We start from the raw sequence: 24,952 nt of genomic DNA, 5'->3' as shown, positions 1-24,952 counted from the left end.
AAAAATAAGCGCTTCTCTCCGTCTAAAGTGAAAGTTAAGATAGCGTCTGTGAGACGAGTCCACTATCGCCCCCTGCAGGCATTTGTTATAATACATACATAATGCTTTCTATTTATAGGCCACAAATGTAATGTGTTTGTTTATGTTGTTTAATGTAACTTGATTTTAATACTTTATTTGAACCAATTATTATTGCATCTTCGTTATTATGTAATTTTACTGCTCACTTGGGTCTATTTTTATTACCCAAAAATAACAAATTACTTTATTATCAGTTAGCAAAATAATTGTTAGGGACAGTCCTTGATTAGTTAAAACTTTTTAAAATAACATGATTTCAGTTTCTTATTCATTTATTTAATCATTGAGGATTTCTTAAAAAGTGTAAAAATATCGTCTCGTTCTCGTGAACCCAATCTCGTGTCTCGTCTCGTTTCGTCTCGTGGATTAAGTGTCTTGTCACACCCCTGGTTCCTAGCCATATCGGCCTAGAAAATCACAACAATTAATTTTCTGTCTGTCTTAGTACACGATGCCACCACAGAAGAGTCAAGTTTTAAATAGGAAGAATATTGAAACACTCTGGTTATTTTAGCACGATGCTAATGGTCTAATCAGATTCAATGGTTTATGGTAAGCTATGCTAAAACTGATACCGCCAGACCCGGAGATCAACTGAATGGATTCCAAAACGGTAAAAATAAAATGTTTAACTCTAGGGGAGCTGGAAAATGAGCATATTTTCAAAAAAAGTGGAGTGTCCCTCCCTTTAAGGGGGAGATATGGATTAGATAGAAAATCTTAAATAAATTTAGCACCAAGACAACTGTATCCAAATCATCAAATGCATACTCTTAATGAAATTTTCATTTTTATTTCTTTTATTTGTGTTGAATCATAAATAAGGCCCAATCCCAATTCTACCCCTTAGCCCTTCCCCTTTCCCCTTCCCCTTTGTTTTGCACGTTCACGTGAAGGGGTAGGGGTGTCTCAATTCTCTTTTGGCTGAAGGGGAAGGGGTAGGGGTAAGGGCCAGATAGCCCTTCAAACGAAGATTTTTCAGGACCACACTTCAGACGAAGGGGTATGGTACATTTCCAATATGGCCCATAAATTTAAGTATTTTTGGACATTAAAAAGTATTTTAATAACAAATAATCACTAGTTTTATGTATACGGTTATGTTCTCAGAAAAAAGATTTGTAAAAATCGCAATGAAAAAAGTTTGCTAATGTTATTGACCTTGTGATAGTTCCACAACATATATATTTTTTAATAATTTCATTAAATATAAAATTTTATTGTATTATTTCATCTGAGCATCTATGACGTAGGAGCTAGCAACGACTTATGATGACGTGTAACGGTCTAGTAGTGGTGTCCCATTTCTTATGGGAATATTTTCAGCCCTACCCCTTAACACTCTGTTTCAAGGGGCAAGGGGACGGGGTAGGGGTAAGGGCAAGGGGGAGGGGTATAAAATAGAATTGGGATTGGGCCTAAGTCGTACACATCTGCTATGCAGAAGGGAATGAGTTGATATTCTTTAGTGCCTCCATAATTTTTCACATTCTCACAATGCAGTATTACGGATTTATCTCACATTCCCATTCAGAATACAAGTTTACACTTTAGCCAGAAGGAGGGACTCATAATGTCATGTACTTTACATTATTTTATTCCTTATTGCTTTAGACAGGAAATAAACAAAGATACACGTGACATTCACAAACATAATGATTTACAACATCATCATTGTTTCATAGGGTCTGCATTTTTGTTTCTTCCCACAGTGCATAGACAGAGTTTTCATGAACAGCTTTTAGAGATTTGATGCCTGGAGACATTTACAGGAACCGCGGTGAAGGTCACGGCCCAAGACGTATTTGTAGTTTTATCCTCAGAGATTATTATGGCGATGCTTGAGTGGTCCATATGTCAGAGGCTGGCTGCTGAGTGACTGCTGGTTTGGATTGATACATCTTCTGAGGAAATTAGAAAGAGTAAGAAATAAAGAGTTGAGCCAAAACAATCAAATCAGGATTTTTTCAATGTTCATCCAACTGAAACCAGATACTGTATATAGAAATATTTAGTCTTTGGTTTGTCTCAATCTTTATTAAAGAGCACCTATTTTATTGCTAAAAAAAACGTTATTTTGTGTATTTGGTACAATGTGTTCGTGGGGTTTATGGTTAAAAAACACATTATTTTCCACATACCGTACATTTTTAGTAGACTATGCAGTAGCCTAATATTTGTATGACATTGTGAAACATTACCTGGTCATTATCTTCGGAGTACTAGAGTGGGAAATTACGACAGTTGCAAGTATTCTCCAGCGACTCTAGGGGTCGCTGTTTGACAAAAACGCCGTAAATGCATAGAGCGGCTTTAACTGAAACAAAAACTAAAAACAAAATTGAAATAAAAATAAATTACACTTAAATAGCAATATTAGGTAAACTAATAAAAAGACAAATGCATAGCAAAATTACAGAAATTAGTAAGTAAACAAAAATAATAAATATCAAATAAAAGTCAATTATTAATATTAAAGATCAACTATCGTCCAATTCACGATTTTACATTTCTTTTGGTGTTTAAGTGTGTACTAGTACATGTTAACGATATGCAAAGGGTACAAATGCGAGTTATCGTCTCCAATGTAAATCTCTTTTCTTGGACTACAACAAACACACAGATTGTAGGCAACAGTTTACTTCCTGGGATTGAGCAACTCCTCCCGCTTGGCCTGTAAGTTAACTCCTGTTAGCATTGCATTGTTAGCGAATCTTTCAAACATGGTAAGAAGCGTGACATTTCCGTCTGACGTCAGAGGTATTCAGGCCAATCACAACATACAAATTACTGTAGCTGGCCAATCAGGGACACAGCGCTTTTCAGATCGATGAGTTTTGTACAAAATCAATGCGTTTGAGGAAAGCAGTATATCTGGGGCTATAAAAATGTACGGTACACTCTCAGAAATAAAGGTACAAAAGTTGTCACTGGGACAGTACACTTTCAAAAAGGTACTGTTCACCTTTGTACCCAAAGAGTGCATATTAGTACTTCAAAGGTACATACTGGCAGTTCAAAGATACGTATTTGTAACTTAATGGTACATATTAGGACCTTTTTTAAAGGGTACTGCGCCAGTGACAGCTTTGTACCTTTATTTTTGACAGTGTATGTGGAAAATAATGTTTTTAACCATAAACCACACAAACACATTGTATTTAGTGCTGGGCAAAGATTAATCGCGATTAATCGCATACAAAATAAAAGTGATTTTTGGCATAATATATGTGCGTGTACTGTGTCTAATTATTATGTATATTTAACCACACACACATTCATATATTCATTTCAGAATTGTTTTACTTATATATACATTTTTTTTATTTATATTTAATATAGAATATATAAAAATATAAATAAAACATGTAAATGTTTCTTAAATACATACATGAATGTGTGTGTATTTATTTATACATAGTAATTGCACACAGCACATACTCATGTATTGTGCAGAAGGTCACTTTTGTTTTGTGTGCGATTGATCGCGATTAATCTTTGCCCAGCACTAATTGTATTATACCAAATACACTAAATAAATTTTTTAGCAATGAAATAGTTGCGCTTTAATAAAATAAAACGAAAATTGTGTAATGGTGTAGTGTTTCTGTCGTAGCTCTTAAATCTCATTTGCACTTCAAACATCTTGTAATGCAAATGTTGATAAGACGCACAGGAAAAAAGTTTCGAACTTGATAGCATTATATGTAAAAGAGGAACTTGGACATTTTGCACAATGTCATCTTTTGTGTTTTGTGAAATAAAATCAACCCTCTTTAGAGCACCATTACGGTGCGTTTACATTTAGGCATTTAGCAGACGCATTTTTCCAAAGCGACAATGTGTAAACAATAAAGCGATTTAACATATGTAATAATGAGATAAAGACAGATTTTTTTACTTTTTATATGAATTCTCTCAAACCATAGGTGGCACATTTGAGCTTTATTACATTGGCGTCTGTCATACCAAGAACATTTTAACACAAAGCATCACAACCCTGTTGCTCTGTCATTCATTTGCATGTGTGTATTTGTGCCCATCTGACTCGCTTTGGCAGGAAGTCCAAACGACGAGGCTTGCTCACTCGTCTGGAACGTCGACAAGATAATCATCCATTAAATCGTGACACGCAGTGTGCGATTTCAAAAGCTGAATCAAAACATGCATGTGGAAGTGAATACAATTTTATTCATTATTTTCTTGATAATCCAAATGATCCGATCAGACCATAAAACAGAGACAATTAATTTAATTTGAGATGCATGTTATGATATTTTATCCATGAAATTCAGGAAGCAGAGCTGCTCCAAAGCCCATAGAAAAAACGCAAAAAAATTATTTGTAATCAAAACCATTCAAACTTATTTATTTCCAAACCTCAGTTGCACTTTACAGACACATCAACGCTTGTGATGTATGGACACCTGTGGTGATGGAAGTGCTAAAATGTATTTTCAATTTGCCTTTTGATTCAGTTTGGCTATGGTGATAGTTATATGATTTATGACTAATTCTAGTTCTGTGAGATTCCAAGTATTGTTCATTACTGGTGAGCAGTATTATGAGCTTCATCGTGCTTTAGTTGACATGACTGTTGAGTCAACACATTTATATGTTTGCTTTGTTCAATGTTAAACATCCATTGGGCTGAATACGGTGTCCAGCTGTTGCTAAGGGCAGGTGGAACTGGGTTTACCCTCTTTTTATTATTATTACTCATTCATAGTATACAATGCAAAAAGCAAGAGAAGGTTGCTTATACATATACATTATTGTTGACCAAGTTCAGTTTTAGTTTCTCGTTGTTTGAAGCTGCTTTATTGAACATCTTTGAAATATAACTGAGATATACATTTCTATTCTGCTTTCTCCTTAAGGGTGCAGTTTTAAATACTTAAACAGTTTTAAATAGTGATGCATGCAGACATCATTCTGAAATGTTGCTCAGTTGGCAGCACACATACGCATTTTTCAAAGCAACAAATCAGTTTCGCCTGCCTCTGTAATCTATACATCCGTTAGCATCATACATCTTGGAAAAAGCAACAGTTGTCGGGAAACATCTAAATGTTTGTTTCTCCTGTGATTTATTTTCAATCTGTGTAATAGCAGTACTAATATGGTAATGGCCTTTGAACGTTACTTCAGATTTAATTGGTTGCCTGCCCCTCGTGGCACTAATAGCAGTAAGTCATTGTAAGTTTGCCCTGGACGGCGTCATCAAATACCAGCGGGCGGCTAAATGTCAGCTCGGAGATCTCATTAACAATGCCTGCTAATTAACTTAAGCGGACTCCAGGCTCTGGGTTTACATCTAAATGTCCTGTAAGGTTTAGAGAGTGGAAAATGATATGCTTACAAACAGATGGGTATTAGTAATAGGGGACGTGCTTTGGATAATGATATCAACCGGTAGTAATCTACTGTATGTATTTTAGTTTTACTTAACAAATTAAGTTAAACATTTTATACCTGTTTTTCTAAGTTATGCCAATTTATCACAAGTGAAAACTTTAAAAAGTAGATTAAATTGACTTTATAATTAAGGTTGTCTAAATGTCTGCATTTTTTTTTTAGAATGTATATACACACTTCCCATAATTTGTGAATAAGGCCTAAATGTACTTTATTAAAGGTGCAGTGTGTAATGTTTAGAAGGATCTCTTGACAGAAATGCAAAATAAAATACAAAACTATATTATCAAAGATTTTTTATAATGAACTGTTATGTTTTTCTTACCGTTTTTATCTACATACACAGAGGGTCCCCTTACGTGGAAGTCGCCATTTTGTGCCGCTATGTTTCTACAGAAGCCCTTAATGGGCAAACTTTTTTTACTAAGTTGTCTCTGTCAATTACATGTTTTTCCAGTGGCGGGTACCATAGCTTGTCTATGCTTTTTTTTAGCAGTGGACTGAGCCATTGGTTGCAATTCGCAACCTCACCACTGGATGCCGCTAAAATTTACACACTGCACCTTTAAAGGAAAACACCACTGTTGTTTAATATTTTACTATGTTCTTACCTCAACTTAGACAAATTAATACATGCCTATCTTTATATCAATGTGTGCAATTAATCTTTGTACAGCGCATTGTGAATGTGTTAGCATTTAGCCTAGCCCCATTCATTCCTTAGGATCCAAACAGGGATGAATTTAGAAGCCACCGAACACTTCCATGTTTCCCTATTTAAAGACTGTTACATGAGTAGTTACACAAGTAAGTATGGTGGCACAAAATAAAACGTGAAAATTAAAAACTATATTGTTTGGCGGAAGAGCACTTAGTTTGTAGCACTTCGACCTCTGTGCGCAGTAACATCATCACTCCTGACTACTCCCCCTCTCGCTAAAACTTTTGTCACTATTACTGCGCCCATGGCCAAAGTTCTGCAAACTAAGTGCTCTTCCGCCATACAATATAGATCTCATTTTATATCCGCTTAAAAATTCGCCACCTTTTATTTTGTGCCACCATACTTACTCGTGTAACTACTCATGTAACAGTCTCTCATCCCTGTTTGGATCCTAAGAAATGAATGGGGCTAGGCTAAATGCTAACACATTCATGACGCGCTATACAAAGATTAAGTACACGCATTGAAAATAGATAGGTATGTATTAATTTGTCTAAGTTGAGGTAAGAACATAGTAAAATATTGAAAAACGGTGGTGTTTTCCTTTAAATACTTAATTTAATTGACTATACACATTATTAAGTGGAATGTATCTGTTTTTTAATTTGGCTACATCATTTGCTGGATGTCATGAGGTGAGCAGTTTATCCTCTCGAATTCTGGTCGGTTCGGTTCATGGCCAGGATTTTTTTTTTCTCTGCAGAAAAGTTATTTTGTTGGCATTGTGTCAGTTTCGAAAATGTTTCTCAATGTGTGTGTGTGTGTGTGTGTGTGTGTGTGTGTGTGTGTGTGTGTGTGTGTGTGTGTGTGTGTGTGTAACTTGCATATAAGAAGGTTGACCTGCAAAGATCTCATAACCCATTCCCTTAAACCTTACACTTTCTTTGCCTGAAAATAAATCTAGGCCAATGTCCTAATTCTGCGTAATGGAAATAATTTTGTAAAAATATCAGAGAAGTACTACATTATACCAATAACAAAGACTTATTTTTAATATATAGGTTTTGAATTGAAGGGTTTCTAGGCTGAAGTCAGAGAAAGTTATACATTATTAATGAGGGGTACCAGACTTTTACTGTAAAGAGAGAGAGGGAGTCTGTATGTTTTAAATATTTTAGCATTATGTCTGTGATGTTAAAGCATTGAAAAGTTGGACAGTGTTTGGGCAACAATCCATAATGCATTTACAGCTCACTGTTAAAAAATTATAAGTTAATTTTAGTTTTCAAAAGATCATTATTGACAGATTCAGAAATAATCCAATATTCTATTGTACTAAATGTAAGTAGGATTTTCATATTGCTTTTCAATTTCAATAACGTTTGTTTAAAGATTTTCTGCTAATGAAATGACAACAGATCACACCTACAGTTTAGAAAACTTAAAAATTTAAGTTAAAGGAAAACACCATAGTTTTTCAATATTTTACTATTTTCTTAGGTGCAGTAATATTGACGGAAATCTGAGCGAGAGGGGGAGTAGTCAGGAGTGATGATGTTACTGCGCGGCGAGGTCGAAGTGCTGCAAACTAAGTGCTCTTCCGCAATACAAGATAGTTCTCGTTTTTTAACCGCTTAAAAAATCGCCACGTTTTATTTTGTGCCACCATACTCGTATCATGTAACAGTCTTTAAATAGGAAAAACATGGAAGTGTTTGGTGGCTTCTAAATTCATCCCTGTTTGGATCCTAAGGAATGAATGGGGCTAGGCTTAATGCTAACACATTCACGACGCGCTGTACAAAGATTAAGTGCATGCATTAAAAAAAGATAGGTATGTATTAATTTATCTAAGTTGAGCTAAGAATATATAAAATATTGAAAAACGGTGGTGTTTTCCTTTAACTTTATGCTCCATTTTGTTTTACAGTGTATAAATGTTTTTTCCAAGGTTAAATTCATCTTATTAATCACTGAAGTTCCTACCACCTAAACAACTCCGGTTATCATAGAACAACCAGCAAACATCAAAGGATTTGTCTCAGATTACAGCTAAATCTTTCCACACATTATTTGTAACGGAAAATATTCTCAATTGATTTTTTACTTGCTGGTAATCGATGAACAGTTGTTGAATAGATGTACCAAAATAGCAGGAAACGATTGATGCTGTAGGTTAGTGAGGAGATCAGAACCTTTGTCTCAATTTTCTTATAGGCAAGCGTGAATTTCTAAACTCTTTTTTTAAAGGTGCCAAAGAATGCACTGATACAATATGTTACATTGTTCCCTGATATCTACATGTGACTTTATTAAGTGCAAAGATGATCCAGAAACGTGTTTACATGTCCATTTACATGTACAATCCTAGGATTTGTCCCCAGAATGAAATGGTCTATTATTACCTTATTTAAAAAAAGAAAAAGTCATGAATAATAATGTTGAGCTCTGCTCTGATTGGCTGTTTCTCAAAGCGGCTTATTTCAGTAGCCCTGTGTGTGTAAACAGAGCTTATGTTTGAGCCTGTATCGGACGAAGATACAGAATTTGATAAATAATCAATTGTTTGGAGATTTGTTAATGGACGTTTCTGAGTACCGTATTTTTCGGACTACAAGTCGCACTTTTTTATAGTCTACGGGCGCGAGAGTCCGCTTTATGATACTTCTGTATTTACAGTATGTAATTCAATGAATTCAGTGATGTGGAATGACTTCGGGACCTTTTTGAACTTGATTTGGCTTGTCGTGTTAATTTAGCCTATTCAGCCTCCCAGGTATGTTCTGTATGCTATTGTTTATCGTGTAAATAACTGTTTATGTTACTTTAACATGTACGGACGCCTATTCAGCCTGCGGTTCAGTGCCATTGTTTAGTTGAATAAATTGCCTTTCCAGATTTGTTTTTTTTTTCAATATGGACTTGCAAAATGTAACTGTAACGTCAATAGTAGAACTTTAGCCTAAAGACTATCATTAATTAGCATATAGCGCTAACTTCGCTGCCATGACTTTGTTTTTAGCATTTTAACATCATTGTACTTAATTTAAAGTGTAAATTAATGTTACGTGGTTGTAATTTCACAGCCGGTGTTATGACTTTTGAGATTGTTTGAAATTGGCCTGTTTTTCAGAAGTCTTTTGTATGCACAAGGTTTACTTTAGAAGGAGGAAACAATAGTGTTTGAGGCTCACGATATGTCATTAGCATGTACAGAACACTTATTATTCATCTTGCCTATAAATGCAGTTTTACATTTTACAGCACTTTTATTTATTTAAAACTTTATAATATAACTTTCTACAATTATTATATTTGCACAATACACTATAAATAAGACAAATGTACATTAACATTTTACATTAATAAATGTGTAGTTTTCTTAACTAAAACTTATTAGTTATAATGAAGCCATGGCAGTTTTATTCAGTTTACATAAGATGTTTGCATTTTCTGAAGTGTTTTAAACTTTATTCATTTATTTTTTAAATGTGTTCAGGTCCTCGCAAAGTGTTTGGGAATAGAGTCAAACTAATGAATTACACATTCCTCATTTATATCTTCATAGTCTGTTGGGCAACAATGTTGGTTTCTCCTGCTGAGCTCTAATGATAGAAATCTTGCAGAAAGCCAAACTGATGTGATTGTGTTTGCATTATGGGAGACTAAAGCAGAGTGTCTCTTTATTTTTATGCTAGAACTGCTGAAGGCAATACTGCACTGAATTGTATATTGTCTGTTCACACCAAATCTAATGTGATTAAATGAAACATATAAGTATGAAACATCCAAAAACTATTTTTTACATCAATGCCAAAGTATTGTTATTTTTAACCCTTCGCTTCAAAATGCTTGATTCTGATTGGTCAGTAGTGACATTTGCAAGTTTGTTATTACTAGATAACAGCCACCTGGAACTAATAACAGAGCTTCAAGTTATCTTACAGGTGAGGTTCACTGCAAAAAATGACTTTCTTACTTAGTATTTTTGTTTTGTTTTCAGTAAAAATATCTAAAAATTCTTAAATTAAGTTGCTTTTTCTTGATGGGCAAAATAACCCAAGAAATAAGTCTAGTTTTTAGACCAAAAATATCAAATTTAAGTGATTTTGTGCATAAAACATGCAAAAAAATCTGCCAATGTGGTAAGCAAAAAAAACCTTGAACATTTTTCTTAAACACTAAATTCAAGAAAATTTCAAGAAAAATTTGCTTACCCCATTGGCAGATTTTTTTGCTTGTTTTATGCACAAAATAACTTAAATTTGATATTTTTGGTCTATTTTCTTGGGTCGTTTTGCTCATCAAGAAAAAGCATCTTAATTTAACAATTTGTAGATATTTTTACTGAAAACAAGACAAAAATACTAAGTTTTTTTTTCTTCTTGAAAATCATTTTTTGCAGTGTATGTTTAATTAATAACATATAAGATTATATTTACAAATGATTAACCAATCAATGAAATGTATAGCACTGCAAAAAATAATTTTCAAGAAAATAAGTCTAGTTTTTTGGCCAAAAACTTCTAATTTAAGTGATTTTGTGCACAAAACAAGCAAAAAAATCTGTCAATGGAGCAAAAAAGTCTTGAACATTTTTCTTGAACACTAAATTCAATAAGAATTCAAGAAAAATTTGCTTACCCCATTGGCAGATTTTTTTGCTTGTTTTATGCACAAAATCACTTAAATTTGATATTTTTGGTCTAAAAACTATTTCTTGGGTCGTTTTGCTCATCAAGAAAAACCATCTTAATTTAAGAATTTTTTGATATTTTTACTGAAAACAAGACAAAAATACTAAGATTTTTTTTCTTGAAAATAATTTTTTGCAGTGTATGTTTAATTAATAACATATAAGATTATATTTACAAATGATTAACCAATCAATTAAATATCTATGTATAGCACTGCAAAAAAATATTTTCAAGAAAATAAGTCTAGTTTTTTGGCCAAAAAATTCAAATTTAAGTGATTTTGTGCATAAAACAAGCAAAAATAAAATCTGCCAATGGGGTAAGCAAAAAAATCTTGAACATTTTTCTTAAACACTAAATTTAATAAGAATTCAAGAAAAATTTGCTTACCCCATTGGCAGATTTTTTTTTGCTTGTTTTATGCACAAAATAACTTAAATTTGATATTTTTGGTCTATTTTCTTGGGTCTTTTTGCTCATCAAGAAAAAGCATCTTAATTTAAGAATTTTTAGATATTTTTACTGAAAACAAGATAAAAATACTAAGAATTTTTTTCTTGAAAATCATTTTTTGCAGTGAACACTTTACAAATGTGTCAAGTAAGTGAGATAATGTCTTCGAAATATTTAAGCAAGGGATAATGTACAGCCAACCGGGTGATATCACATAAAAAATGCGAAACCAGTTTGCTATACGGATCACCCTGTTGGAGTTTATTCTGCGATACAACCGTTTGGCTGTACATTAGCCCTCTTAAAATATTTAGAAAACATCAAGATAGCTCAAAATTGTTCAGAATCAGGCAGATTATATAACTGTATCACTAGTGATAGACCGATATATCGGCCGGCCGATAAATCGGGCCGATATTTGCGATTTTTTTATGTGTATCGGCTGATACGTGGCTGCCGTGTTCGCCGATTTTTTTTTAAGTTCAATAAATGTTACTTTTTTAAAATTGAAACTTGTAACATTTGGCATCATCATTGTGTCATTTTTATGTTGTAAATTGAGTGAGCAAAAGCAGTATCGGCTACATATATCGGCTCAAGAAAATCGGCAGCCTCTATCGGTCATCGGCTAAGGCTGATGAAACAAAAATCTTTATCGGCTTCGGCACTGAAAAATCCATATCGGTCGATCCCTATGTATCACAATAATAAACATAACATAATATTTCAAAATCTATAGCCATAGCTTAGGTACAAATCCCTGATTCCCTCTGTTCCTTTGGCGCTTACTGTACTTCGCTGCCCTGTCCAATATAGGAAAAATGCTTAAACATAACCAATTTTGGTGCCAAACATTTAGGTTTACTGTGATTAAGTCTTAGGGCTATGTTATGCCACCAGTGAATAAAATGTAAATAAAACGTGAATTGGCATTTTCTGTATTGTGAAAAGTGGGAGTTAAATACCAGAATACAGTCTGTTGGGAGTTTATTAAAACAATGACTAAATACTTTGTAAACAATATCCAGTGAACCTCACGGCCCAAATGACGCCAGCGGAAAGTCACATTTTTATTAAAGATTACAAAAAGGTCAATTTTGATTTCATGTTGACATTAAGCTCCATCTGTTTTACAGAAGTGGTTAAGAGAAAATATTTCAGAATCGCACAGCATGTGGCTTAAACAAAAGCCTGTATTGGTCTTCCTACACAGATGTCTAAAGCTCGGTATAGAGCACAAGGAAGAAAGATCTTGTAGACCTAAAGCTGAGCAGATATTATGATTATCGGATTTCACTCAGCTTTTATTACATTCACCTGCAACGCAAACACACGTCCTTGTTTACTGTATGTGTGCATTGAAAACAACAAAATGCTCATACTTGTAACATAGACTTTGTCTCTCTCAGATAAGGAAAAACTAAAAAGTTTCCTCCGCATTTATAAAAACTTATATACGCTGTATTACGTGTGCCAGGCCAGTAGATGGTGATGTTACCTTGTAAAGAAACACTACATGCCTGCGCAAACACAAAAATTCTTCTACAAAGAAATAAATATAAACAACCTAGACGCTGAAAGCATTGTGCAGTTTTGCTTAGACAGACGTTAAGTAAGGTTTATTACGACAAGTGACCCAGGACCATAAAATGCCAAAATTTTGTAAACTTTGTTCGGAGAAGCGTTAATAAAATCAGTACCTTGTATTTCCCCTCAGTATTTACTAAAGCAGTCCTGAAGGCCACCATTGATGTTTTGGTTATAATCGCACATGCATATAGTGACCTTGACATCACCGTTATCACAGATTCGCGTTTATGTACACTGTAAAAATATGCAGCATATTTGTCAAATCAACATACAGTATATTTTTATGTTACTTTAAATTAAACAATTTCAACTTGATTTTATAAATTATGTCAACTTTACACAAGCCAAAACTTAAAATAGAAGGTTGAATTGACTTGCGAATCCAAGTTGTTTAAACTTTATTAGTGGTCAACTGATATTGGGTTTTTTATGGCCGATACCGATATTAAAAGATTTGGGAATTTTCTTAAAAAAAAATCCAGATAATCCACTCACCACCATGTCATCCAAAATGTTAATGTCTTTCTTTGTTCAGTCGAAAAGAATTTTTTTTTTTTTTAGGAAAACATTCCAGGATTTTTCTCACTTTAATGGACCCCAACACTTAACAATTTTAATGAAGTTTAAAATTGCAGTTTCAAAGGACTCTAAATGATCCCAAAAGAGGCATAAGGGTCTTATCTTGCGAAACGATTGTCATATTTGGCAAGAAAAATAAAAATATGCACCCCCAAACCACAACCTCCCGCCCTCCTCCGCTCATGCGACGCGCCAGCGCGACCCCACGTAATTGCGTAATGACGTCGAAAGAAGTCACATGTTACATATATGAAACGCACATTTGCGGATCATTTTAAACAATAAACTGACACAAAGACATTAATTAGTATCATTCCACATACAAAAATGTCGGAACGGTCCTCTTTCTCCACACTTGTAAACACTGGGGCGTAGTTTCGCATACGTCATCCGTGACCTCTTGTCGTGATGAAGTATAACGTGAGGTCATGCTGGCGCGTCACAGGACCGGAGGAAGACGAGAAGTTATGGTTTAAAAGTGCATATTTTTAATTTTCTTGCCAAAAATGACAATCGTTTCGCTAGATAAGACCCTTATGCCTCATTTTGGATGACATGGTGGTGAGTAAATTATTTGAATTTTTTTTTTTAGAAAATGGACTAATCCTTTAAGAAAGCTGTATGACCGATATGAGGCAGTAAAGTTACAGTAAATAAGAAACAGAAAATTTTCACCCCATTGGCAGATATTTTTGCTTTTTTAAGCACTAATTGACATAAATTGTATATTTTTGATCTAAAAACTAGACTTATTTTCTTGGGTCATTTTGCTCATCAAGAAAAAGCTTCTTAATTTAAGAATTTTTAGATATGTCTACTGAAAACAAGACAAAAATACTAAGTAAGAAAGTCATTTTTTGCAGTTTATCATATCTTGTTGAGGTTCTAAGAAACAACCATATCATGATATATACCGCTGCCATGATACAGCATATTACTCATACTGCGATATAAGATTTTGGTCTTTCCACCCACCCTGGCCTTGAGTACTTTCTAATCTGATAGTTGATTAATTAAATGACGACATGTTTATAACACACGCACACGCAAGTTATTAAATTTTTGATAAGGTCCTCTGACACACAAACATTGAGTTTTAATTAGTGTACCACTCGAATGAGGTTTCCCCAGTTTTTTGTGCGTTTTGACATATTGCCGTGAGACAGTATTGATCCAGAATGATAAATAATACACCAATGAGGTGGACCACATGCAGCTCAGAGCCAGCAACTGCACTCCACAAAGTCCCCTTTACACACTAAACAACACATACACAGCAAAACATGCATTGAAGACTGTGAAAATGATTGAATGTACTCTACACTGCAAAAATGACTTTCTTACGTGATATTTTTGTCTTGTTTTCAGTAAAAATATCTAAAAATTCTTAAATTTAGATGTATTTTCTTGATGAGCAAAACGACCCAAGAACATAAGTGAAGAAAAAGCATCTTAATTTAAGAATTTTTAGATATTTTTACTGAAAACAAGACAAAAATACTAAGAATTTTTTTCTTGAAAATCAGTTTTTGAAGAGAAAACATTTTCTTAGTATTTTTGTCTTGTTTTCAAAAATATCACATTTAAGTGATTTTGTGCATAAAACAAGCAGAAAAATCTGCCAATGGGTTAAGCAATTTTTTTTTTTGAATTTAGTGTTTAAGAAAAAATATTCAAGATTTTTTTGCTTACCCCATTGGCAGATTTTTTTGCTTGTTTAATCCACAAATTCCCTTAAATTTGATATTTTTGGTCTAAAAACTAGACTTATTTTCTTGTGTCGTTTTGCTCATCAAGAAAAAGCATCTTAGTTTAAGAATTTTTAGATATTTTTACTGAAAACAAGACAAAAATACTAAGAATTTATTTTTCTTGAAAATCAGTTTTTTTGCAGTGCACTGCAAACAATGATTTTCAAGAAAACATTTTCTTACTATTTTTGTCTTGTTTTCAAAAATATCAAATTTAAGTGATTTTGTGCATTAAACAAGCAAAGAAATCTGCCGTTGGGGTAACCTAATTTTCACATAAATTTTATATTTTTGGTCTAAAAACTAGACTTATTTTCTTGGGTCGTTTTGCACATCAAGAAAAAGCATCTTAGTTTAAGAATTTTTAGATATTTTTACTGAAAACAAGTCAAAAATACTAAGAACTTATTTTTCTTGAAAATCAGTTTTTTGCAGTGCACTGCAAAAAAGGATTTTCAAGAAAACATTTTCTTACTACTTTTGTCTTGTTTTCAAAAATATAAAAAATATCAAATTTAAGTGATTTTGTGCATTAAACAAGCAAAAAAATCTGCCGTTGGCGTAACCTAATTTTTACATAAATTTGATATTTTTGGTCTAAAAACTTATTTTCTTGGGTCGTTTTGCTCATCAATAAAAAGCATCTTAGTTTAAGAATTTTTTAGATATTTTTACTGAAAACAAGACAAAAATACTAAGAATTTTGCACTGCAAAAAAATGATTTTCAAGAAAACATTTTCTTAGTATTTTTGTCTTGTTTTCAAAAATATCACATTTAAGTGATTTTGTGCATAAAACAAGCAGAAAAATCTGCCAATGGGTTAAGCAAATTTTTCTTGAATTTAGTGTTTAAGAAAAAATATTCACGATTTTTTGCTTACCCCATTGGCAGATTTTTTTGCTTGTTTAATCCACAAATTCACTTAAATTTAATATTTTTGGTCTAAAACTAGACTTATTTTCTTGCGTCGTTTTGCTCATCAAGAAAAAGCATCTTAATTTAGTTTTTTTTTTATATTATTCCTGAAAACAAGACAAAATACTAAGAATTTTTTTCTTGAAAATAATTTTTGGGACAAATTTGGGAATATTTTTGAACTGCGTTCATCTTTTGTTGCTTATTGGCTCAAATTAATTTGTTTTGCGTTGTAGTCCTCCCTGCAACTATGACGGCTCTTTATCAAAATTTACATTGAAAACGAAGCACTTTCTCTTTTCCAGGTGAAACACTCCAAACATTAAAGTTTGCATTTGTGCATTAACCTTTCAAAATGTTCATGCCAACCCGTATGTCAGAACGTGTCATGATCAACCTCCAAGTCATCTCTGTCAAACATCACAGAAATCGAAAGATGTGCATCATGCAGTCTGACATTAAAGGGCGTTGATGTTGCACAGTCTGACTTGGCTTTAACACAAGATCTCACCAGGCTCACAGCGTGCGAACAGATAGGGAACATTCAGCAAGGACAGGAGAATACACACGATTTTTTTAGGTTTATGCAGATATGATTTAATCATGGTACAATGTGATGATATGATCATGGTGATAATGATAATGATGGTAGTTTAAGTGACATGAGTGCAGTTTTAATTCGTTAAGCAGATGGAACACAATCATTAGGATGTACACAGCAAAATCACTGGTGTTAAAATAACACCCACGGTGTCAAATTTAACACCGGCAAAGTGTGTATATGTGTCCACACTACACTGTGTTAATTTAGTCAAAAGTGTAGTGTTAATTTAACAACACCCATTATATGTTAATTTAACACTCAATATTGTTAAATTTGACACTTTGTTCAACACTATTCATTGTTGTTTCCACACTACACTGGTGTTGGCACAGAAATACAGTGTTAAAAATTAACACTCCTAATTTAAGGTCAACACCAGTGTAATGTGAATTCAACAATGTTAAGTGTTAAAATACTGAGTAATAGCCACTTTTGTTCCTAATGGGTTGTTTCTATAAAAGACAAATTACAAGAAATATTGCAAAACCTCTTTTTATTAAAGTACATCACATTTAATATTTACATTAATACACACAACACTTTGCATTTAACACTGCTTATTTAAATACCTCAGCTACAATTAGAAACAGAATACAGTATGGAATAATGAAAGTTATCTTATACCACAGCGCAGTGACATGAAAACCACTTATTATAAAGGTCTTTAATAAATCAAATAAGAGTTAAAAAAATTAGCCACCCTACTCAAAACTTGAACATTAAAATACATGCAATTACCTTATCGGCAAGCAGAAATGCTTATCCTTCACAATACTAAAGATTTTTCCATAACAAAACAGACATTTCAATTCAAAAGACGTTTCATTTTTCTTAAACACGTTCCAACCTGGTATTTAGTTCTGTAGTTGTTTTACTCATGATGTAGTGGAAGGCTGCATCAGTGGTCTTCATCATGCAGGGAATGGCTTTTTGGTCCAGAATGATGCAAATATTCTGGATGCAACTTTTGTTCCCAACGCAGAGCAGGCAGGGCTGTGCTGATTCATCCCCCTCAAAGCATGGATTGATGCTCATCACCTAAGTGTTTTAAAAGAGTGTATTTGATGAATGTATTTGATGTGTATTTATGAACTTGTATGCATTTACATGGGGTGAACAATGAAAGCAAACTAACTGCTGAATAAATAACTAGAACAAAATACAAAAAAACTTACAATCAGTAGCTTCAATTGCACATTGACCCTCTCCAGTCTTTCCTCCTTTCACAAATGAAGGCAAGAGGTGAATGAGCCAGGGAAGAGCTGCCACGTCACTGTCCCATCCTAGCAAAACACAATTTAAACACCATGAGTATACAGTTAAACTTCAAAACCGTAAAAGCAGCAAACCCATTTACACTTACCATATTTAAACTCCTGTTGACCAGACAGAGGGTCATCCATATCTTCATCAGGATATAGGCTGCAATTATCCTTTAATTGTTGTATGTTGGCTATTTTGCAATACATCACCTCAGCATATTTCTGCAGATTTTCAAAGACAAAAAGGGTCAAGAAAATACCAAAAAGGATGCCGTTTTAACCGTTATTTGAATCAAAATCATCTCAGTATAATCATGTTAGAGACAGTGTACAGTACTAAAGTACTGTGTGTACTCACATAGTTGGTAAGCTCTTATCCTCCAAACTGGGTTAAGGAATAACAGTTCCAGAATTCATGGGTATGCCGTATTCAAATATAGTCTGGTAGGGTCCTATCACAAAAAAATGACAATAAAGACTCTGAAAACTCAACATTCTTTTTATATTAAAAACAGCACTCAGAGACAATATGAATCTTCAATTATACATTTTCAAAATAGTAATCAATTTGATTGCTATTTAATATGATATCAATAGCAAAACAATGTATGAGAAGATAATATATTTTTATTAAAGTTGGCAGCAGGTCATGTCACTTTCTTGCCTGATTAATAACCATAATATGTACAAAACTACATATACTAAAAAGATTGGTTAACTGTTCAGTTATGTCAAATAAAATGATTTATATGTATAAATGAAACTTACCTTCTGTAATGAATTTATATAAGTATTAGCAGTCGTTTCTCATTGGAAGTCATCCATGTCAGGTCTTCTTTAATAAACTGCCCTAAAAACAGCATCTCTTCTGAATGATTTTAAGCACTCAGTGTGTACTTTCACCAAACTAGCATCTATAATGACAGAAAAACAAATGTTCGCCATACACGTTTTACACTTTCGTATGTATTTGCTATTTGCATCTGTCTGACATCTAGCACCACGAAAAGCTTACAACACACAATGCATCCACTCGGTGCATATTCTGAGGTAAAATGAATTGTTGGTTTGGCGATATTTTCCCTGTTTGCATACATCTAAAAAAAAACACATGACGATGCGGTTGCGGTTTTCTCCGTGTTTTTCAGTAATTTGAATAATTAACCGATATCCGTGCACTCACGTGCATGTAAACGACCTCGTTAACTCACGGTATCTAGCCTATATGATTACCTCATAACGAGCATCATATGGTGAATAAACGAGCTTTCATTTAACTTAATTTCATACCTTTAATTTGTAGTGCATGTCGCGTTTTATCATGGTTCAATTTTTACATTCATTCATATCTCCTGATAATATTATCCTTCTTGGTTAAAACTTTTAGCTAGCAGTTTAACTTTATACCAAACTAACAAGGGAACAACGTAACACAAGGAAGCTCTGATTAAACTGAACCAAATAACGAACAAAGGGGACATAAAATGGGAAAAATATCTTATTTAGGTTTTTTGGCAAATGGCTGCGTAGAGTCAGACAGAGAAATAACAGTTTAGTTTAGCTAAACCAAGTGAATATTATGAGATTTACCTGCTCTCTTCAGTCCTCCTTTGAAAGAAAATGGCGGTAAAATCCCTGACAGGATATGTTTAGTGGAGGCGTGGCTTGATTTACACCGCTCAGTGTGAAATCTGGTAACACCCTTGTTTTACACCGACACTGTCGTGGATATAACACTGGCCTAGCAATGGCAGTGTTATTTTATTACCAGATAGTGTTAAAACAGCATCAACACTGTGTATTTAACACCATCCCTGAAAATTTAACACTGGTGATTTTGCTGTGTAGTTATTCTGGTGGAGATGGGCTTCGGCTCAAGGGTAATGTACTATTGTAAAATTCTTCTTGTGATTGCATGTTTTAATTTCTGGGTCACGGCACATCACAGAATCATCCATCTGTTTAATAGGAATCAATGAGCCGGAGAATCCAGGGATAGAGAGATTAGCATTTGAAAGTGTTACTGTGTATTCTTTAAAAAAATAACTAGTTTGCTGGATGTAGCTGGTTTAAACTCATCTGCTAATACTCAATGTTTCAGCCAGTGGTCCACCAGCTTGCCCCAAAACCACTAAAACCAGTTTACGGATTACCCTGACCATTTTTGTGCACTATATTTGAGCAAAAATTGCAAAGAAGCCATAATATTTATTTCATGACCACACACATTTGTCATGCTTTACCTGCCAGGAGCGTTTGACATTCATACCTTTCAAAGTCTGAATATTTGTGCACAGTATTTGAAAATAGGAATGCAGAAACATTGGCACATAGACCGATTAGTTAAGCCTCAGTATAACTCAACAATAAGTAGGCAGACATTTACCTCTGGGGTCGAAGCAGAAGGATTTATTAAGAAGCTGATCAAGAAGGAATTTTTGTGAAAGGGGAGGGTGGACAAAGGAGAAACATGGAATGCCTAGGGAACAGAAAAGTACTCCAGTATGTAAACAAAACTTTCACAGATTTGATTCCATTCAAGTTATAATCTCAATAAAGATGAGATTTGAATTTTGTGTCATTTGTTCAAAGCACGACTAAACGTCAGTGTCTTTAAAACAACTTTCCCTGGCTCGACACTTACACATGGAATCATTTTCTCTGGGAATTTTGAAGACGGGTATGGTCCCAAAATTGTTTGCAACTACCAACAAAACAGTAATGAGAAACACAAAGGACATACTAAAATATCAACAAAAAAAAATCTGCAGTCAACATTCTAGAAGTCAGTCATATCTGTAAACAACTAGATATTCAGTATATGCACTTGTCATTCTCCTTCATATCCATCATGCTGTTTCTAGATTAATAACAAGGATTCATGTAGTATTTGGTAGGATATAGGCTCTAGACAAGGCATTCGTAGCTAAAAATCTATCAAGGCGCAAGCAGTGTTAAAGGGGAACTTTTTTACCCTGTTCAGCATGTCAAACCAATTCCTTCCTCTTGTACCGTTGCGGCTCAATCGAGCCTTAAAGCTGATTCATGGCTCCATTTTTTACCTTTTTGTTTCAATAACTTTCTGATTGTATGTGCTTTTCTTTCCTACTCTGTTTGGTTGTCTGCCTTGGGCTCTCCCTGATCTGTCCTGAGTAGCTGCGCAGTTGCTTACTGCCACGTCGTAGGAACCACGCTCTCAATTGGAGCAGGTCGTCGGGATAACAGTTAACAGCTGCTATGGCACAATTGTGGTGTCTGAGAAGACGGAGGTGACTGAGTCAGCATCGCTCCGCGTTACTGTCAGTTTTGGGTGCTCGAGGGCTAGTGCTGCCCGCGGCCTCCCATTTTGTGTCTCCTTGATGGGTTCCAGAAAGACCACATGCTTGCTGTTACTGACCTTGCGGCCGGGGCCCTCCGTGGTGGCGGGTGGCGTGGGCGTCAGGATAGATGATTGGGCGCTGCATTCATTTCCAGGGCTTGGAGTCGCTGGTGTCGGATGCTTGCGACACCAGCAGCGGCACGGTGTCAAGTAGAGGTACATAAGGACCAAAACCAGGCTGACCACGCAGCCCAACAGAGTTGTGAAGCCGGTGTTAAAATGCTCATCTTCGTGATGGGGTACCACCACGGTTACATTCACTTCTCGAGTCTCATTGCGTGTCTCTTGATGGTTTATAGCCATGCACAAGTACACCCCAGCGTCCTCTTTTTTTGCTGCCAAGATTTTTAAGGTGCCATTTGCATACATTTGCAGTGTGCTGTTATTACCAGGTGGAGCAATGTATTCCTGATTTGGGGACACCCATAAGTAGGTGATATGCTTTCCCTTTAATGATGTTGTACAGTTTAAAAGCAACGTATGCCCGACATCTGCCTTTAGATTCTCCGTCTCCACTAGCGGTTTTAAAGTGCAGTTCTCAAAGAATCGCACGTGTTGCAGAAAGCGCACCGAAGCACGCCGCTCACCGTAAAGCAGGCAGGTATGCTCCTCTCGGAAGTCTGTCACTGAGGTGAAACCCTTCTGCTCCCAATGTTTAAACATACTATACATGGAGCACTCACAAATAAGAGTGTTGTTGTGCAGGAACAACCCTTGTTGTACTGATTCCTGTAGACTTGAAATGTCCTCAACAGGAAGGTTGGGCATACGGTTTGAGCTTAAGTCTAGTGTTATAAGGTTGGAATGTTCCTGAACCGAAAAGAAGGGGAAGTCTGTCAGCCTGTTATGGCTCAGGTAGGCCTTACGTAGTTTAGTCAAACCGCTCAGGGCTTTGCTTTCTACCCTTACTATACGGTTGTTGTAAAGGAGCAACTCCTTGATTCCTGCCAACTCTTGAAAGTAGTGCTGCTCGATAACATTCAGCTGATTGGAGGAAAGGTCCAGATGTCGTATGCTACTTGTATTCCGGAAGGTTCCCGGACTGAGCCTGCTGAGCCGATTGTGAGCTAACCGTAAGGTGTCCAGATTGGGTAGACCAGCGAAGCTGCCATCCTCCAGTCGTTCCAAGTTGTTGTGGTTGAAGTCCAAGGTCGCCACCATTACAGGCAACTCTACTGGAATATGCTCAATGCCGAGATTTGTGCAGCTCAGGATGTCGGAAGCAATCAAACAACCAAAAGGGATATTGGCCCTGACCAGCTGTAGCAGGAAAGAGCTCAGCATCAGGGGTGCAGCCACACCCTGAGCACACAGCATTGTGCCGTCAAGATGCTTGGGTTGTTAAACAGAGCAGCCAGAGTTTCACGGGTAGAGTCGTCGCCTGGATTGCGTGTTCCTATCATTAAAAATCTGACAGATAGGAAGGAGAAAAAGAAAAGACATTAGATTTTTGCCTCATACTTGCTCACTCAGTCTGTACGTCAGTACTGTTATCCCAAAGCATGCAAGATCATATTACTGTCAATTCAATCCGACAACATTATACAATGAAATTCAATACTACTGAAGTACATCAAGTTGCTTTTAACTTACCATTGCAAGTAGTTACTCCTACATCTCGCCTCATAACTCTCCTTGTACCGCTGCAACTCTCAACATGTACGCCGCTTGGATTCCAAGTGTTGCCCCAGATTTCAATTCATTCTTAAGTGCAGAGCGTACGAAAGCTGAAGGAGAAAAAAAGCTGTTGTTTGTGTCCCATCCCCAAGGCAGATCCCAACCTTCTGTACAACATCCTTTTAACAGTCAGTGTTGTTTTGCAGTTGTGACATTTAGGAGGGGCCAGAGGAGGTTTTTATATCAAGAGCTAGCTTGCAGCTGGAGGCTGAAAGATGTTTTTTTGAGAAAGTCAGCATCCTGTCCAGTTCACTTAGTTTAATCTTGCCCTCGGTTGAACAGAAGGCGCGCGGTGTGTCACACGAGCTCGGCTGTGCAGAAGTCCTCACTAAACAAGCAATCTGTTGTTTTCTTTAGCCAGAAGATAAGGTTGTATGTATCAGTGCTGGAGACAAGATCATGAAAAAATACTTAAATGTTAAGTCACGCAACACGCTTGCTGGGTTAGAGTTGCTCAACTTCTTTCATCCAGGTGGCTTTAAAGCTTTCATTGTCCACGTGTCATCTGGAGAAACTGATAAATTGGTGTTTTGAAGATGTCTTTGATCCTTCTTCCAGATCTGAGTTGCTCATCAATTTTTCTCTCTCAGCATCCGACTCTCCTTTGCTCTCCGTCTTGTATGGGTCTTTCCCCTTTTCCTCTGTATCTCTGTCGTATAGCGCTTGAGTGTGTACACTCCCTCTCTCTCTCTCTCTCTCGCTCGCTCTCTCGTTCTTTCTGTGCTGTATAAACAGACAGGCGTGGAGTTTCGGAGGAGGGGCTCTGCTGAGTACTGATTGGTTGATGTCGGAGATTATGAAAGGAAAGTGTTTGCCAGAGCCTCCCTGATGATGGTGTTTTTCCCCCATCCCCTGTGTTCTTCCAATTATTCATTTCCCTTCACAGGCAGCTCTTTGGCAGGTTGTGCTTGCTCTGTTTAGTTTTTAATATTTCATTGACCCGTGTCCTTTAATGGTGATCTGAATAAGCCCTTAATTGCTCGGATGAATACATATTCATGTAAAAATGATGGGTTGGATTTTAAAGGAGATTTTCTACTGAGTGCATGTGATGCCACTGCTATTAAGAAGTAAAAGCTTCCTGTTATCAGCTCATTAATGTTAGTTATTAGGGTGAAATGTGCAATTTCCATTAGCAGCGCAGTCAGGGTCCAGAATTAAATATCGCATTCGTTTTTTTTCTTAGTGATTTAATTTTTAATGTTAACTTATAAAACTTTAAATACAGAACTTCTGTGAGCTGGTAATCAATGATATGGGTGAAAACAATTGGTCTGGTACTGTCGGTAACATGGATCACACAGACAGAACAGCAGGGTTACCTGCTAGTTAAACTTTTTAATTTTTTAATGTGAAATGTCAAATTAAAGGGATAGTTCACCCAAAAATGTGAAATTCTGATATAATTAACCCACCCTCATTTTTCAGACCTATGGAATACTATGGAAGTATTGTGATAAATAAAGATGAAGGATGGGAAGCACACAGTTAACGATTCCCATTGAATTCCATAGGATTTGTTTTTTCTACTATGGAAGTCAGTGGTTCTAGGGATGCATAACGATTAATCTATAGCAGAATAAAAGTTTTTGTTTACATCATATATGTGTGAACTAATAACTTTGTATATATAAATGCACACACATGCATGTATATATTTACAGGGGCCATGGCACAAAACTTTTTTAAGATGTCAAATAAATCTTTGGTGTCCCCAGAGCACATATGTGAAGTTTTAGCTCAAAATACCCAATAGATACTTTATTATAGCATGTTAAAATAGGTTTGTAGGTGTGTGCAAAAATGTGCCGTTTTGGGTGTGTCCTTAAAATGCAAATGAGCGGTTTGTTGCAATTGAAACTCAGTTGTGCTGTGAATTA

General features: G+C 35.3%; 2 protein-coding genes and 1 long non-coding RNA gene across 6 annotated transcripts in view; 1 reads left to right on the top strand and 2 right to left on the bottom strand.

Annotated features, from left to right (window-relative positions):
- Positions 1-24,952, top strand: part of rnf123 (ring finger protein 123) — a 239,019-nt gene that overhangs the window by 129,427 nt on the left and 84,640 nt on the right. The window lies entirely within an intron of this gene.
- amigo3 (adhesion molecule with Ig-like domain 3) lies at positions 1,658-23,781 on the bottom strand. Of its 3 annotated transcripts, none has more exons than XM_073861962.1 (3): positions 22,989-23,781; positions 21,414-22,805; positions 1,658-1,982 (listed from the first exon to the last, which is right to left on the bottom strand). In XM_073861962.1, exons 2-3 carry the CDS (start codon positions 22,710-22,712, stop codon positions 1,911-1,913), a joined length of 1,371 nt encoding a protein of 456 aa, XP_073718063.1. In that variant the 5' UTR covers positions 22,713-22,805; positions 22,989-23,781; the 3' UTR covers positions 1,658-1,910. The 3 variants fall into 3 exon arrangements, with proteins under 3 accessions (XP_073718063.1, XP_073718062.1, XP_073718061.1); XM_073861961.1 differs by having other exon boundaries at positions 1,658-1,985; positions 22,989-23,780; XM_073861960.1 differs by lacking the exon at positions 1,658-1,982 and having other exon boundaries at positions 20,404-22,805; positions 22,989-23,780.
- On the bottom strand, positions 17,911-19,865 carry LOC141359468 (uncharacterized). Of its 2 annotated transcripts, XR_012365925.1 has the most exons (5): positions 19,607-19,865; positions 18,785-18,930; positions 18,375-18,468; positions 18,118-18,238; positions 17,912-18,037 (listed from the first exon to the last, which is right to left on the bottom strand). It is a non-coding gene; the product is annotated as an uncharacterized lncRNA (long non-coding RNA). The 2 variants fall into 2 exon arrangements; XR_012365924.1 differs by lacking the exon at positions 19,607-19,865 and having other exon boundaries at positions 17,911-18,037; positions 18,785-19,365.

The sequence above is a fragment of the Misgurnus anguillicaudatus genome, chromosome 23, assembly GCF_027580225.2.
Source record: "Misgurnus anguillicaudatus chromosome 23, ASM2758022v2, whole genome shotgun sequence".
Classification (NCBI taxonomy): domain Eukaryota; kingdom Metazoa; phylum Chordata; class Actinopteri; order Cypriniformes; family Cobitidae; genus Misgurnus; species Misgurnus anguillicaudatus.
The sequence above is the reverse complement of the archived record's forward strand: the minus strand, read 5'-3'. Positions and strand labels throughout refer to the sequence as shown.